Source organism: Peromyscus maniculatus, chromosome 12 (genome assembly GCF_049852395.1).
Source record: "Peromyscus maniculatus bairdii isolate BWxNUB_F1_BW_parent chromosome 12, HU_Pman_BW_mat_3.1, whole genome shotgun sequence".
NCBI classification, from domain to species: Eukaryota; Metazoa; Chordata; class Mammalia; order Rodentia; family Cricetidae; genus Peromyscus; species Peromyscus maniculatus.
This window is the reverse complement of record NC_134863.1, coordinates 85,761,948-85,779,514: the sequence shown is the minus strand read 5'-3', so window position 1 is coordinate 85,779,514 and position 17,567 is coordinate 85,761,948. Positions and strand designations below refer to the sequence as shown.

Genomic DNA, 17,567 nt, shown 5'->3' with positions numbered 1-17,567 from the left:
TAGAAATCAGGACCCAAGCGTCGTCTTTAGGTAATTAGAATGTGTTCCTAAAAGTCAAGCATTATTTTCTCTTACCATACCTTTAAACATAAGCAGTTCTTCCATATAACCAAAGATTTAGTCAGTATTGAAATTGCCAGCTGTCTCAAATGTACCTTTTTCTTTTTTTCTTTTTTTTTGCAAGGATGTTGTAAATTATGTTATAAGGCACATATAACACCTAACCTAGTTTTAGTATGTCAGTACCTATTGATGTTTTGTGGCTAGAGTCAATGATTTAGGTAATAATGTGATTAGGGTCTCTTGTTTACATTTTTAAAGGAGAGGTCCGTCCCCCCCCCCCTTTTTTTTTTTCCTAGACAGAGTTTTCTCTGTGTAGCTTTGCGCCTTTCCTAGAATTCATTCTGTAGCCCAGGCTGGCCTTGAACTCACAGAGATCCACCTGGCTCTGCCTCCCAAGTGCTGGGATTAGAGGCGTGCGCCACCACCGCTTGGCAGGAGAGGTTCACTCTTTTTTTTTGGTTTTTCGACACGGGGTTTCTCTGTGTAGCTTTGCGCCTTTCCTGGAACTCGTTTTGGAGACCAGGCTGGCCTTGAACTCACAGAGATCCACCTGCCTCTGCCTCCCGAGTGCTGGGATTAAATGCATGCGCCACCACCGCCCGGCGAGGTTCACTCTTAATATTTTTTTTAAAGATATATTTATTTATTATGTATACAGTATTCTGTCTGCATGTGTCCCTGCAGGCCAGAAGAGAGGGCATCAGATCTCATTCCAAGTGGTTGTGAGCCACCATGTGGTTGCTCGGGAGCTCTGGAAGAGCAGTCAGTGCTCTTAACCACTGAGCCACCTCTCTAGCCCTCCTCTTAACATTCTTAATCATACAGTTGTAACATAGATCTGTGAAAAACTGGACAAATCCTTTTTTTTGATCTTTAAAATAAAAATTTATTTTCAAGCTGGGTGGTGGTGGTGCACACCTTTAATCCCAGCACTCGGGAGGCAGAGGTAGGCAGATCTCTGTGAGTTTGAGGCCAGCCTGGTCTACAGAGTGAGTTCCAGGATAGGCTCCAAAGCTACACAGAGAAACCCTGTCTCGAAAAACCAAAAAGAAAAAAATTTTTTTTCTTTTTCCTTCAGCTTTGTTTTAATTCAGATTTTTAAAAAGAACAGAATCTCAGGCTGGAGTGATGGTTCATTGGTTAAGAGCACTAGCTGCTCTTTTAGAGGACCTGGGTTAGATTCTCAGCACCCTCATGATGGCTTACAGCCACCTGTAACTCTAGTTCCAGGGGATCAGATGTGGTGCACATGCATAAGTGTAGGCAAGACACTCATACCCAGTAAAAAAAAGCCCTCCCTCCATTGTTTTACTTTTTAAAAAATGTTCCTTTGAAATCAGTTTTCGTCCCTTGCACATTGTTAATAGGCAGCATGGTTAAGACACCAGCCTTTCCTACATCGAGATGTTAAAAACATCCAGCCAGATGTTTCAGTAGGGTTTAAATTAGAATCAAGAGACCTGAGTCGTTCCCACAGAGAATAAAAATGCCATTTTTAAACTCATGGTAACAAGCTCCTCGGTTTGAAATTTGTCCTCTTTAAAGCATCTCCTGAGCACTGTTAATTATGTGCACTTAGAGGAGTGGAACAGCATTGCTGTTTTTATTTAATGTGAGATACAAAACTGGAGTTGAATAATTTGCATAGAAACATGTTGCTTTTAATTTTATTTACAGAAAGGAAGTATAATCTTGAAAATTATGGGAGAGTCCTGAAATGGGATAGCCTGTTGAAGTGGTCCTAATAGGACCACTCCAAATTAATGAATATTTTTGTATTGAGTATAAGTAGGTATCACTGAGGTTTGTTTTTAATAATATTCAAAAGTAAAAAGTACATAAAATGTCAAGTTCTAGGCAGTTTTTTTTTTGGGGGGGGGGTGGTGTCTCAGGTAGGACCTCAGCTCCACAGCCTGATGAGGCTTGGCCTTGAGGGGATTCTCTTCCTCAGCCTCCAAGTGATGGAGGGGCACTGTGCCCAGCTCCACGTTTCTTCTAAGTTTAATCGTTTCATGTGTCCTTTCAAGGTTGATAAACTGAATGGTTTTTAAAGCTGTAGTGTAGTGATTTACTGTTTGTCAGTCCAGCAGCCTCTGTCACCACACACTTTATTTTGCAGGCGTTTGGAAGATTTTCGCATTGAGAAAGGCGAAGAGGAGAGAAATCTGTATGTAATAGGGAGGAAAAAGAAGTCTTTCCAGCTTTCACAAAAGGTACCTGATTCTCCTTACCACAAAATTAACATTCAGTGTTCTTTATAAAAACTTTAGTAGCTTTCTAAAAGTATAGTATCGATAGCTTGAGGTCTGTCGTTGGGTGTTTAGAGCCAACATAGACGTGTTTATTGTTATATGTGGTTCTGTAGCGTTAAAGGATCCTTGTTGATAACGTCTAGTGACCAGTACATTAGCTCTCTTCCTGTCCTTTCTCAGCTGATGTGTGCTGTCTTTCTGATGGAGCCACTGTCATAGCTTGTATAGATGCCATGGAGGTCTGTCCAGCACTCCAGGTCTGTGGGGTACTGGGGATTGAACCTGACTGAGGCTTGTACTTGGTAGTCACATCCCAGCCTGTGAAACTCTGTTCATGGTGGCTTTATGCCATTAATGGTGACATGGTGACTTACAAGGTAGTTATGAAAAAGGTGAGCTACTATGGTTTTTTAAAGTGCTCTAAGGAACTAAAAGTAAAAAATAACAACTCGCAATAAACAGTATTTGACAAATCTGTTTCAAATCTTTGTCTCCTTCAAAACCATTTATAGTTAATGCCATACAATGCCCATTTTGTTGGTAATGCTCATGTTTCTTTGTTTCAGTCAGAATCAGTGGTTTTGGTGCCCCAGTCTAGACAACGGACTTGTAGGCGTAAATACGCAAATTATGGTAGAAGAAATGCTGGTCGGGGTGAATTATCCTCTGGCAATGAATCTTCAGGCTCGGTTAGACATGTGAGTAGAAGGCCTTCATGAAGACTGTATGTCTTACATGGGTTTGTCTCACTGTTGCATATACACATGTACTTGTGTTCTAGGGTTAGGTATTGACCCTAGACATGGTCGACGTGGTAGGTCTAGGCATGGCAGTAGCACTTCTAAAACCCTTTGATCTTCAGGAGAGTCTCCTAGGCATGGTTTGGCTTGCAGGCCTGTGCCAACAGATTCTGCTGAGTTTGTCCTAATCTGCTATTTTTTTTTTCTTTAAACAATTTAACATTTATTTTGTGTATAGATGTAGGTATAAGCATGCCATGGTGTGCTTGTGGAAGTCAGATTGTAACTTGTAGCAGGTCATGCTCTGCTTAGAACATGTGGGTTCTGGGGATCCAAGTCAGGTCATCAGGCCTGACAGCAAGCGCACCCTTTATCCCCTGAGACTTTTCACTGGTCTTGAATTAACATATCCCCCCCACCCCCCCAAGACAGGATTTCTCTGTGCAGTCCTGGCTGTCTGGAACTCAGAGAAATCCACCTGCCTCTGCGTCTCTAGTGCTGGGATTAAACTGTGAGCACCACTGCCTAGCTTGAGTGAATTCTTTATTTTGAATGTAATTCACATTTATGTGAAAATGACACATAGATGAAGATGACATTTCCCATGTTTGGTTTGGACCCTTGGTTGGCTGTCAGAGAAAGAAAACATGCCGTGGAGGCTACCTGGAGTCCCTGAGCTCAGGCATCTCCCTCCCAGGTAGGTGTCTGAGGTGACAGGACAGCCTTTGATTTGGCTTTCTGTTCTGTTTCTGTCGTGAAGTTTGAGATAGGCTCCTGAGGAGTTTCCAGGTTGGCCTTACCGTCCTTGACTTCACCCTTCTGCATGTGAGATGAAAAGCACATGCCACCATGCCTGCCTGAGATCTTTTTTTTTTTTGGTCTTTTTTTTTTTCTTGGTTTTTCAAGACAGGGTTTCTCTGTGTAGCTCTGGCTGTCCTGGAACTCGCTCTGTAGACCAGGCTTTGTCAAACTCAGAGATCTACCTGCCTCTGCCTCCAGAGTGCTGGGATTAAAGACCACCATTGCCCTGCTGCCTGACTGAGATTTTTAGTTTTATCAAAATCACATACCATATGCACATGTAATATAAGAGTATCTAAACATTTTTACCATTAAAGTACCATGTATCCATTTTCTCCAACCTGCACTACCTTATCTGTTGTTTTCCTGTTTCTGCATTTGGGTATTCTGGAATCAAACTGATTTTGGTTACTGGTTTTTCTGCTTTTTATCATGTAACATAGTACTTTCTTGCCTAAAACATATATTGGGAACATAGTAGTGTATGGCTGTAGACCTTATTTTGTCTCTTTACTTCTCAGCTGATGGATATTTGAGTTGTCTATGCTTTCCAGCTGTTTGTATGTCCATCATTGACATTCCACCCTTGGTTATGAGCTCACGCGCTGCATCGGTGCATCCTAAACTGCCCACTTTCACTTATGCTCTCTAGTGGCGAGAGGGTGGCCTGTTGTGCTTTCTATCTTCATCTGTCTAATCTCTAGAAAGTAAAAGGTCTTGTTCTTCACTTAGAGAGTGTTTTAAATCTTTGGAGAGAATCTAATTTATAGCCTGTTTCAAATTTGTTTTACTGCTATCTGTTATTTACATATTCCAGGAATGTCCTTCATCAGATGTATTACTTGAGAATCATTCCTGCATTTGTGGAATGTAAAGAAAAAGTCTTTACATACCTTTGGTAGTATCCCTGGAACATGAAGGTTTAAAATTGGAGAAAATATGGTGGTTATCTTTTAATCCCAGCACTTGAGAGGCAGAGGCAGGCAGAACTCTGAGTTCAAGGCCACCCTGGTCTATAGAGTGAGTTCCAGGATAGCCAGGACTACATAGAGAAACACTGTCTCGAAGAAAAGCCAAATAAATAAATAAAATTTGAATTGTTGTTTACTGATTTCTGTTTTATCCCTTGTTATGGTGCATGTAAGAGGTCTGTCTAATCCTACTGCTCGACTTTTAATGATTACATAGAAATAGTTGTTTTCTTTTGAGAAACTAGCCCCCCCCCTCTGTCTGTCTGTCTGTCTCTCGTCCTGAATTTGCTGTATAGCCAAGAGGATAGCCTTGACCTCCTAGAGTCCTCCTGCCTCTGTCTCCCAAGTACTAGGATCTCAGGTCTGTGCCACTGTGCTCACTGTATGTGGTGCTGGGGCTCCAGCTCAAGGCTTCATGCATGTTACGAGAGCATTTTACCAGAGTGTGTGTGTGTGTGTGTGTGTGTGTGTGTCCCCAATTTGAGAAGACTTTCTAAGATTTCCTTTATGTGTGTTTGCCTGTATGTACATGTGCCTTTGTGTACTAAGTGCCTACCTTGGGGAGGCAGAGGAGCTTTGTGTACCAAGTTGCCTGCCTTGGGGAGGCAGAGGAGCTTGTGAAAACCAGACTAGGGCACTGGACTTCCTGCACTGCAGTTGGAGTTAGCATACTCATGATGCAGGCATAGAGCACAGTTTCCACGTCAGATGTCTTCATCTGTCTGTGCTCCTGTCCTGTCTTCATCCTAGCCTGTCTCTAAGCTGTTGTGAGAATCTAGTTAATAACCCATTAAAGTAGAGCTTCCTCTGTTGATGTCCGCTGCTATTCTATTGTAACTTTTATCTTGAGTACTTTTTCACTTGTATTTATAGTACTTTGTTCATATTTTTAACCCTTCATGATTTGAGGTCATTTTTGATAAACCTCATCATCCCTTCTGAATAGTATAAAGTATCTATTACGTCTCCAGTTTTTATGTCAGTTAGGTAAGGTAAACTGTGGGTCATAATCATGTCTACCTCATTTAGAATGTCAGCTTTTTTTTTTTTTTTTTTTTTTTTTTTTTTTTTTTTTTTTTTTTTTTTTTTTTTTTTTTTTTTTGGTTTTTCAAGACAGAATTGCTTTGTGTAACAGACCGGACCAGGCTGACCTCAAACTTCAAACTCACAGAGATCTACCTGCCTCTGCCTCCTGAGTGCTGGGGTCGAAGGCGTGAGCTGCCATGCCTGCCGTATATCAGGCTTTCTTATTAGACCTTGTTGCCTTTTCAGGCTTCTGGCTCAGGGTGGGCTTGCATAAGTGAGTAGGAAGTAATATAGTCTCTTGACATTTTAAAAACTTTTTCAGCCGGGCAGTGGTGGCGCACTTCTTTAATCCCTGCACTTGGGGGGCAGAGGCAGGCAGATCTCAGTGAGTTTGAGGCCAGCCTGGTCTACAGAGTGAGTTCCAGGATAGCCAGGACTGTTACAAAACAAAACAAAACAACAAAACCCCTTACTCTCAGGTTGTTATTGAGTTTTACACCTTCCAACAGCTCCTGTTGAAATTTGAGTCCCAACATTCTCCTTAATAGTGCCCTGTGTATTTCTTAAAAATAGTTCTTCATATTCCGCCCAAGTATATATTTGTAGTAGACTTGTAGAGTTGTGGTTTGATGACTAGCAGCCAGGATAGGCTTCTCTGCTTGCCTTCCTACACTGTAGTTATTGCCGGGTTTAGTCACCACTGCCTTCTTGGTGTGTCCTGTGGTTTCCCAGTCCTCTAGAATCCTGTCCATTGTCCATCGTGTTGTGTTTAAGCCTTACCATCTCAGAATAGTGAGTGATTGCTTGTCATTTGCCTCAGTTTTACCGTGTTTGAAGTGGTGATTGTATAATCTTCTACAGAGGGTCATTCAGCAGAAGTGTGTTTTTAGAATTGGTGATATTTTTATGTATGCTGTTACATCCCAATAATTAGGCCAGATATGACGGTTCATGCCTTTAGTTTCCGCACTTAGGAGGCAATAACAAGTGGCTGTGAATTCCAATGAGTTCAAGACCCTGCCTTAATTTTTTCATTTTTAAAAATTGTTTTTTAAAATAATTTTGAAGATTTACTTTTTTATCTATGGGTGTGGGTGTTTTGCCTGCTTTCTATGTAGGTGCATCACATGTGCTTAGTGCCTGCGGAGGCCAGAAGAGGGCCGTGAACTTTCTGCAACAGGAGTTACAGATGGTTGTGAATTGCCATGTGAGTGTTGGGAGTCAAATCTAGGTCCTCTGGAAGAGCTAGCTGCAAGTGCTTTTTCTTCTTTTCTTTTTTTAAAAAAAATTTATTTGTATGTTCATTAGTGTCAGGTCCCCAGGAACTGGAGTTAATAGACAGTTGTGAGCTGCTATGAGGGTGCTGGGAATTGAACCTGGGTCCTCTGGGAGAATAGTCAGTGCTGTTAACCACTGAGCTCTCTCTCCAGCCCTGCAAGTGCTCTTAATGGCTAAGCTGTCTCTCCAGTCCCACATTTATTTATTGTGTGAATCTAGTTCTCTCTTCCTGTGGAATCCAGGAACTTGAGGTCAGATTCAGGCTTTGGGGGAAATGAAGATTTCTCTGTGTAGCCCTAGCTGTCCTGGAACTAACAGAGACCTGCTTGCCTCTGCCTTTACAGTACTGGAATTAAAAGGTGTGTGCTACCACCATCTGGCACTTGCCTTGATTTTTGAAAAATTACATTTATGGTTTTTGTTGTTGTTGTTTGTTTTGTTTTATTTTTGGTTTTTAGAGACAGGGTTTCTCTGTGTAGCTTTGCACCTTTCCTGGAACTCACTCTGTAGCCCAGGCTGGCCTTGAACTCACAGAGATCTGACTGCCTCTGCCTCCCGAGTGCTGGGATTAAAGGCGTGCACCACTATCGCCCCGACTTAAGTATTTATTTTCATAGATGTCTGTGTGTGAATGTATGTGTGCCACCACTTGGGTCTGGAGGCCCCCCCCCCTCAAAAAAAAAAAAAAGAAAAACAGAGTCTTTTTGTGTAGCTCTGGCTGTCCTAGAACTCACTCTGTAGACCAGGCTGGCCTCAGACTCACAGAGATTGCCTGCCTCTGCCTCTGCCTCCGATTCTCCTCCATCACACGCTTCAGGGTACATTTTGAGAGAGGTGATTCTGTCCGTCGCCCCCCCCCCCCCCCCCCCCCCCCGAGTGTGTGTGTGTTGGAGTTTGAAGTAAAGTTGTCAGGTTTGTTGGTAAGTGTTACTAAAGACAGTGCCTACTGTATTCCAGGCTTGTCTCAAACTGTGTCACTCAGGATGACATTTCATTCCTGGCCCTTTGCTACTAACTCCTCTCCTGGCTTAAGTGATGATGTTGAGGGCATTACCCAGGATTCCTGCTGCTAGGCAAGCATTCTTCCAACTAAGTTACATCCTTGGCCCCTTGAAAACAGCAGCAGCAAGAGCAATGCTGCTCAGTCTTGACTTCAGCTGTGTCCCCTCTGCCTCAGCCTCTTGAGTGCCTGGGACTTAGAGCGTGTCCCCCATCTGGGTGTCACAAACACCGTTTCTCTTCTGATGAATACCTGTCAGGATATCAGTCAGCCTCACATGTTGTATTGCCTTTCATTTCCGTGGTACTCTTGCGCCTTGTGCAACACACAGTGACACATTCTCTGTCTTCTCTTAGCTTGATAGCTTATTCATTTTTATCGTAGTTCAGCATTCCATTGTTTGAAAGTAACACTTTGGTGTTTGAGTTTTGACAATTATATATGCAGACTGTAAGCATCTGTGTGCAAGTTGTTGGGAACTGTTACCTCTGGAGCTTCTTTGAAAACCAGGGATTGTGTGATGAGCCTGTTTAGCTTTGTGACAAACTGACAGTCTTTCAAAGTGGCTACATTCTCATTACATTCTCATTAGTAAGAAAGGAGTGTATCTATTGGTTCACATCTTTTCAGTATGTTTCTGTCATCATCAGTATGTTTCTAGTTAAAATCTCAGCAAGTTACTTTTGTATATATTGGCAAACTGTTTGGAGGAAAGAAAAATCCAGGACAGCTAACATAAAATTGCAGAAGAACATAAAAGACTGACCGTGGCTGTCATTATGACTTGTTATAGTTTTCAACACAGTGGTGTTGGGAGAAGAACCAATGAAAGTCAGGGTGTCTATGGAATACGTTACCTTTTATTAATAGGCAAAATCCACGCACAGTAATTTCAAGACAAATGAAGGATCTGGGCCATGTCACCAGCTGCTCCACTGTTCCCGCTGGGGGTCCAGCTCAGCTGCTGCCCTTTCCCAAGGGGGATGGAGAATCTCTCCAAGCCCACTTTTTTCTGTGTCTCGCTGCCAGCTCCTCCACTTTCTAAGAGAGTTTTTCGCCCTGCTCAGGTTTTTATTTGGGTATTCTGGTCACGTCCCCTTTATTAAAAACTCTGCTCTCTGGGCCAAGCTGCTCCTTCAATAGGCTGTCTTACTGATGACAGAATTCCTCTAACAATCAGGGAAACAAGGTGATCCCAAACAGATCAGTGGTCTGCTGATGTCCAGCAAAGACAACTCAGTGCTTAAGTGAGTACTCATGTAATAGCTGGACATGCACACCCCACAAAACCACTCTGCAACTAATCTTTCACATGAGTTCACTCAGTCTGGAATGTTGTGGTACATGCCTGTATTGCTGATCCTCGAGGCTGAGGCCTTGTCTGTGGGGAGAAGGGAAAAAATAGCTCAAAATGAGTCAGAAACTGAATGTAAATACAAAAAAGAGTTTAAATGTGTAGAAGCTGAAGATAGAATGTAAGTGTCTTCAGAGACTGCAGGGTTACTTCACATGCAGTCTTCAAATCGATCACTTTAACCAAGTGGAAATTTCAGAATTGCTCCAGAAAAGATACGTGTAATGAGATAAAAAGACAAAACCACAAGTGGGAAAAATACTTGAGAAAAAAACTTGCATTCAATGTACATAAAGAACTGTTGAAATAGGGTAGTAACAAAAACAATCCTTTTTTAAATGGGAAAGCACCTGACCGTCACTTGGTTAATAAGGTTGCATAATGGGAAGTTGCAGTGTGGAAAGCTATGGCCGTCCCTTCTCGGGGGTCGAAAGCCAGCAGCAGTTAGGTACACCATGCGCACCTCAGTACGTGGTACCCAGCACTGGAGTCCCAGGGTTGAAAGCCAGCAGCACTTAGGTACACCATGCGCACCTCAGTACGTGGCACTGAGTACTGGAGTCGGAAGCACAAAGCCCAGGTCACAGTCCATTGTTTCTCTGACTGTGGTGGCTGTCAGCCTCACAGATTCTCTTTGGAAAATACCTTGATAAAAATAAAGATTTAGAAGCCAGGCCTGGGGCTGGAGAGATGGCTCAGTGGTTAAGAGCACTGACTGTTCTTCCAGAGGACCCAGATTCAATTCCCAGCAACCACATGGCAGCTTACAACTGTCTGTGACTCCAGTTCCAGAGACCTGACACCCTTGGCAAAACACCAATGCACATGAAATAATAAATGGAAGCCCTGCCTGGCGATGCCCACCTGTACCCCAGGAGTGCCAGAAATGCAAAGCCACTCTGCTACACCGTGGGAGGCCAGCCTGAACTACAAAACCCCAAAAAGCCCTTCATTGGTTTAGTGAACATGGCCTGCTTTTTAGTTCTATCTAGTTACGCTTCTGCTAATGATTTGAGTTTTTTAGGTATACTAGTCTTGTTGGGATGATTCATCAGTTTTATGACTCGTAGCCTGTGGGATCAAATGTTTATTTTCCTCTCACACCTAGGAGACTTCCTGTGATCAGAGTGAAGGTTCTTGTTCTTCAGAAGATGACGAATGGAAAAGTGACAGAAGAAGCGAGAGTGACAGTGAGACGTCAAGGTATCTGTCTCCGTTTCGATCTCCTGAAATGAGTGTAGTCACTGCTGTTCGTGGAACGAGTTTGCCAAAGAATAATCCTGGACTAGCTCTGGACTGTACAGGATGCCCTGGAATGCTTCACCATGTGTAGTAATGCACACTAAGCACCTGGTAAAGAGTACATGATAAAGCACATTTAAAATGAGTATTTCAAGTCTGTGTGCAATCTTACCTATTTATTATGTTTTAAAATGTCTTTAAATAGGATCCAGGTTTCAGTATGATTTTTTTTTTTTTTTTTTTTTTTTTTTTTTTTTTGGTTTTTTCAAGACAAGGTTTCTTTGTGTAGCTTTGCGCCTTTCCTGGAGCTCACTTGGTAGCCCAGGCTGGCCTCGAACTCACAGAGATCCGCCTGGCTCTGCCTCCTGAGTGCTGGGATTAAAGGTGTGCGCCACCACGCCCGGCTTCAGTATGATTTTAAGCCTCCATTTTTCTCATGTTGTTTTTCTCCACACAAACCAGTTAGCCCTGCCCAGAAGCTTCCCCCTATCCATAGTACATGGATCATCCCGCCGTTGTTGTCTCTTTCTGTGGTACGCCGCCTCATTTCTTGTCTCCTTTGCTCTGTTGTGACTGGGATCTCAGTAATGTCTTAGAGCACAAGAATGTGCATTATTTTATTCTGTTTTTTGAAGATTGATTTATTTATTATGTATACACTGTTCTGCCTGCATGTATGCCTACACACCAGAAGAGGGCGCCAGATCTCATTACAGATGGTTGTGACCCGCCGCCATGTGGTTGCTGGGTTGCTGGGAACTGAACTCAAGCCCTCTGGAAGAGCAGCCAGTGCTCTTAACCTCTGAGCCATCTCTCCAGCCCTATTTTATTCTTTTAAGAATTTTCTTTGAATTGTGGAGCATCCATGACATAAAAATATTTATAGCTGGGTGGTGGTAGCACAAGCCTTTAATCCCAGTACTTGGGAGGCAGAAACAGTTGAGTTCGAGGCCAGCCTGGTCTACTGAGCGAGATCCAGGACAGCCAGAGCTACCCAGAGAAGCCTGTCTCAGAAAACAAAACTGAGTACGTTGTGAGGTGCTCGAGGGGTGCAGCAAAGCCCTCACCCCTGTGTGTGGCGAAGCTTCTCTGAGGGCTGAGAGCGTCTGTCACAGCCTCCTTTGCTCTGACGCGCTAACCTCTGCCTCAGTCCTAGCCTGTCAGAGGGTCTATCACTTTGTTTTTGTGATTCACTTGCTTCCCTTGGGTTCACTTGATGTTTCCTTTGGTGGTTTGTGCTGCAAGGTAGGGTGTATGAAGCAGTCTCCACCAGTATCTTGGAGGTCCTGGAGCTCTTAGGGTTCTCTAATGATTTTCAGTAACTGTGCTTTGCATTCTGAGGAAGTTATCACTTCTTCAGCTTTCCTTTAGAGGGCACTTGACAAAAGAAAAGGGCTGGAGATGTAGCTCTGATGGTAAAATAATTGTCTCGCACGCCCAAGGCCATGAGTTCAATCCCCAGGTCCACAAAAAATAAGAAGCTCCTTCAGGAGTTAGCTTGGGTTGCTGTTAAACAACATTCCATGTGCTTTCCTTCTTCCCATTGTTGGTGAATGAATTGCCCTCCTCTCCCCTCTCCTCCCCGGGAGTGTTTTCCCTCAATGTTTGTCTGTGTATTGTGTGCGTGTCTATTCCCTAAGGAGGCAGATGGCATTAGATCGCCTGGAACCAAAGTTCCTGACATTTGTGAGCCCCTATGTAGGTGTTGGGAATTGAACCCTAGTCCTGAAGAGCATCTGGTGGAGCTGGTGAATTTTCTTTATCCATCTTTGTTGTGATCTATGGTCTGTTGGTCTTTGCTGGTAGTGTGAGCAGGATGGTCAAATTAAACCTGGGCTTTTCATTTTCCTCTCTCCATGCTGTCTCCTTAGTCCCTCGGTTCTACTGTGAACTGCTTGCTTACATTGTGGTCCTGTGCAATTTAAAACATTCTGTTCTTGCAGTGACTCTTCATCCCGATACTCTGATTGGACAGCTGACACGGGAATCCACTTGCAGCCTCCTTTAAGGATGTCCTGTCGCCGTCGGGTAACCCGATTCTGCAGTAGTTCAGAGGATGAAATGTCTACGGAGAACATGTCTCCTCCAAAAAGAAGGCGGGAAAGAAAGAAAGCAAGCAAGCCTAGAAGGGAGGTAAGAACCCAATGTAGGTTCTTCCTGAGTCATAGGTCTGTTGGCTGGGTACATCCAGGGCATCTTGGGGCTCCCTCTTTTTCCCAAGCTTGGTCATGTGGGTTTTTGTTTGTTTGCTTTTTCAAGACGGGGTTTCTCTGTGTAGCTTTGGCTGTTCTGGAACTCACTCTATAGACCAGGCTGGCTTTGAACTCAGAGATCCTCTTGCCTCTGCCTTAAGACTCTTGGTATTAAAGGCATGCACCACCACCGCTCAGCTGGCCATATGTCTTAACTCTTTGTCCCAGGTGCCTTTCCCGTCAGCTAGCTGCTTCAGTGTTGTTACAGCGTGCTGTCTGACTCTCCCCAGAAACAGTGTGCAACAGTAAGGCAAGGGAAGCACACCTTGACGCCTCTGTGTCCAAGCTGCATGCAGTCGATTCATTGTACTTAGCAGAGTGAGTCACTGAGTCTTAGCTGAGCTCATGAAGAGGAAAGAAGAAGTATGGAGAGCCTGTTTTGTTGAAAAAGCCCCAGGCTTGGAAACCTTACAAGAGGAGATGATCTATAGGGCTGGGGATATTGTTCATTTGGTTTCTTGTTTACCTGGCATGCTTGAATCCCTAGTTGTATCTCTAGCACCTCCTAGGGCAGGCATGATGTTAACATGTCTGTAACCCCAGTACTCAGGAGGTGAAGACAGGAAGATGAGAAGTATAAGATCACCCTTAGCTATGTACTGAAGTGGAGGGCAATTTGGGATACATAAAACCTATCTCAAAATACTAAAACACAAATGAGATTCCTAATTATTATTACAAGGCTGTGTTCAAATTCAGAGTGGAGTCTTGAGGAGAATAGCTTGTGCCTTTAGTGGAATATAAGGGCATGGGGGAGGAGGGAGTCCTAGGCTGGGTTTAGGTAGCTCCATGGTGATTTTAGAAGGTATAGGTAAGTGGAGGATTAGAGCCAGGCACATTTTATAATTTTTAAAAGAGCAGTATATTCTGTGTATTGAACCAGCATAAGGACTCTGAATGGTGAAGTATTTGTTTTTCAGTTAAGTAGCATATGTTGCCTTCATTCTACCAAGTTTTATTGTCTTCTCGTGGCAGAGTTTGCGAAGGATGACTCCAGCAGAGCTTGCAAATATAGAACATTTGTATGAGTTTCACCCTCCTGTTTGGATAACTGACACTACACTTCGCAGGTCTCCTTTTGTTCCTCAGATGGGTGATGAGGTGAGAACAGAAACCTTGGAGAGTGTGCGTGTGAAAGCGAAGCTCTTGCTACTCAGTGGCTTACTAGTGAACAAACACTTAATTTGCAGGTGATCTACTTTCGTCAGGGTCATGAAGCTTACATTGAAGCTGTCAGAAGAAATAACATTTATGAACTGAACCCTAATAAGGAGCCATGGAGAAAAATGGATCTCAGGGTAGGTCAATGTTAGAGTCTAGTTCATTGTTCCAGTAGAATGTAGAGGAGACAGATAGATGGTTCAGTGGGTGAGATAGTTCATTGCAAGCTTGAGCATCTAAGTTTAGTCCCCTTGTCCCATATGCTGGGATGAGAGAACCTACTCATGTACATACTGCTTTGACCTTGACATGGAGGCCACGGCACATGCATGTACACAGACACACAGTAAATGCAAAAAGAAAATAAGGTTGAAAGTACAAATCAAGAAAATGTGAAATTATTAACTGGTTATCTTGTGCCGATCCTCAGCCATGCCAAAATTCCTTAGATTTCTAGTGAGTACACTGACTGCTTCTGTGAGCATGTCTCCCTCCGTGTGAGATATCTTTCCTCTGGAGAGTGGGAAGGATGATTGCAGTCAGTGGCAAATTATACTTACGTTTCTGGAACCTCAGATTCGGTGCTGGCTAGTCTAGCAGCAGTACATTGAGAATTACAGTAGTGATCAATTGAAGTTTTAAAAAATAAAAATAAAAATACATTTCTAAATGTCTATTACAGGATCAAGAATTGGTCAAAATAGTTGGAATAAGATACGAGGTTGGACCACCTACACTCTGTTGCCTCAAATTAGCATTTATAGATCCAGCAACTGGCAGACTTACAGATAAATCTTTCTCCATTAGGTATGTATTTTATTATATTTCTGTGGAATTACTTAGGTGCAGAATTACTTGCTGATAGTAGGCCTTCCCCTGTAGCTTCATCATGCATCTTAAGTCCTGTAGACAGGTCTGCCAGGAAGCAGTTAGGCAAGGGAGTCTGCTGCTTGGATGGCTTTGACGATGTCACACAGCAGAGGATTGGTTACATGGAGTATTTGATGTGCAATTCAAGTTGAGTTCAGACTGCACTTGTGCTGTTTGGAGACTGAAAAAGAAGACAGGGTCCTCCCTAAACCTGGACCTCACCATTTTGTTAGGCTGGCCAGTCAGGGCCTTTAGGAACCTTTCTGTCTTTGCCTTCCTAGCGTTTGGATTATAGGCACCTGACACACCTGGCTTATGTGTGGACACTGGCCATCAGAACTCAGGTCCTTACATTGCCCTGAAAGTACTTTTATAACGGAGCCATCTCTAGTCCCCTTTCATCTTCTATAAATAAGATGGCTCTGCTGGAAAGTCGTGAGTTCCACCATGCTGGGCAGAAAGAGACAGGTGGACACGTTGGTGCTCACTGGTCAGTGAGTCCAGCTTGCTTGGTGAGCTGCAGACCAGTGGCAGCCTGTCAGAAGAGCAGGTGGGGCATTTGGGGATGGTGGCATTCAAGGTTGTCCTCTGCAGTCCACCCTTGTGTGCTCGGGGACACAGGAGCTTGAAGTGACAGAATGCCTGTGCCTTTTGAGCATTGTTGCTTTCCACTGAGATGATTTTTAATTTTCTTTTAGATATCATGATATGCCAGATGTTATCGATTTTCTTGTGTTGCGTCAATTTTATGATGAAGCAAGACAGAGAAACTGGCAGCCTTGTAAGTCTGTCCTTATTGAATTATATATAGTCTTAAAAACCATTGAACTGCTCTTTGTAGCACTTACAATTATGGTTAACAAATAATTCCTAGAAGCATAAGTGACTTATATATATATATATTGGCCTAGTACTTGTGCTAATTAGTACCTATTCCATGTAGACTTTTTAGCCCTACAATATTGCTTCTGCTTATGGTGTGCATGTTTGGAAATCACGGATTTGTGGATTTTTTGTTGTTGTTTTAAAGATTTATTTATTTTGTATACAGTGTTCTGCCTGTACATATGCCTATAGGCCAGAAGAGGGCACCAGATCTCATTACAGATGTGAGCCACCATGTGGTTGCTGGGAATTGAACTCAGGACCTCTGGAAGAACAGCCTGTGCTCTTAACCTCTGAGCCATCTCTCCAACCCCACTTCACGATTCTTAACAGTAGCAAAATTACAGTTAAGAAGTAACACCAAAAATAATTTTGTGGTTGGGATTCAACACAACATGAGGAACTGTGTTTTAAAGGGTCACATCATTAGGAAGGTTGAGAACCACTGATTTAAAACAATCTAATGGTTAAAAAATAATTACAGGGCTGGGAATTGGTTGTACACTCTTTCAATCCCATTGCTCTGGAGACAGAGGCAAATAGATCTCTGAGTTCATGGCCAGACTGGTCTCCAGAGTGAGTTCTTCGACGTCCAGACCTACACAGAAAACCTGTCTCAAAAAATAGAGGAAAAAAAAATGTTGTGTGCCACAGTACTGTTTTACTTCTGAAAACAAAGTAGAGTTAAGTGACACATCTTGAGAAAACTTTAGAAATAGATAGGCTGGAAAGATGGCTCAGCCATTAAGGACACTTACTCCTTTGGAAGAGGAACAGAGTTCAGTTCTAAGCATCCATGTCAGACAGCTCATAACTGCCTGCACTCCCGTTTCCGAGGGATTTGATGCCCTTCTTTCCACTGGGCATGGTGTTGAGTGTTGGTGCTCTGCACCCAACCCCTTTAAAAAAAATGTGAAAAACAAGAAGAAATAGAAGCATTTGGATGAGCGAGATGTCTGAGTGGATCAAGGCGCTCCCTCTGTATTACAGTGTGACAGCTGGAGGACAGTCCCGGGAGAGCAACTCCTAGAAATCGTCCTCTGACCCCACTTGAGACACCCTGCCCCCAACACACACATATACAGTAGTAATGAAAATTTATAAGTCTTCAGAACTTCTCATCAACTATAGACTGATGGCTGTGCAACCTTCACGGGACCAGACTAGGTCCTCTGCATATGGGAGACAGTTGTGTAGCTTGGACTGTATGAGGGGCCCCGGCAGTGGGATCAGGATCGATCCCCGGTGTATCAGCTGGCTTTTTGGAACCTATTACCTATGGTCAGACTCCTTGCTCAGCCTTGAGGCAGGGGGAGGGCCTTGGTCCTGCCTCAGCTGAATGTACCAGGCTCTGCTGACTCCCCATGGGAGGCCTTAGCCTTTGGGAAGAGGGGATGGTGGGGGAGTGGGAGGAGGAATGGGGGGGATCTGTGGTTGGTATGTAAACTGAATAAAAATTTCTTAAATAAAAAATAATTCTCTGTATATTTTGCTCACTTTTTTGTAAAATTAATAAATTTTATTAAAACAAATCTTTCAAAACTCATTGTTTATTTTCCTTTGTAATCTAGTGGTTTTGTTTTGCAGTCCATGTGTATAGAGGAAGTTGATTGATCTCATTTTTACACTGTTCCATTATCCTATTATTTATTTTAAAAAGTTATTTTTTTTT

At 43.1% G+C, this 17,567-nt stretch overlaps 1 protein-coding gene across 2 annotated transcripts in view; it reads left to right on the top strand.

Annotated features, from left to right (window-relative positions):
* Positions 1-17,567, top strand: part of Brwd1 (bromodomain and WD repeat domain containing 1) — a 96,720-nt gene that overhangs the window by 46,500 nt on the left and 32,653 nt on the right. For both annotated transcript variants that reach the window (XM_076549291.1, XM_076549292.1), the window contains exons 20-27: positions 2,183-2,276; positions 2,882-3,013; positions 10,594-10,688; positions 12,671-12,860; positions 13,955-14,080; positions 14,170-14,277; positions 14,823-14,947; positions 15,709-15,791. In XM_076549291.1, the coding sequence (XP_076405406.1) occupies positions 2,183-2,276; positions 2,882-3,013; positions 10,594-10,688; positions 12,671-12,860; positions 13,955-14,080; positions 14,170-14,277; positions 14,823-14,947; positions 15,709-15,791 (953 nt within the window). The remainder of the gene's footprint in view (positions 1-2,182; positions 2,277-2,881; positions 3,014-10,593; positions 10,689-12,670; positions 12,861-13,954; positions 14,081-14,169; positions 14,278-14,822; positions 14,948-15,708; positions 15,792-17,567) is intronic.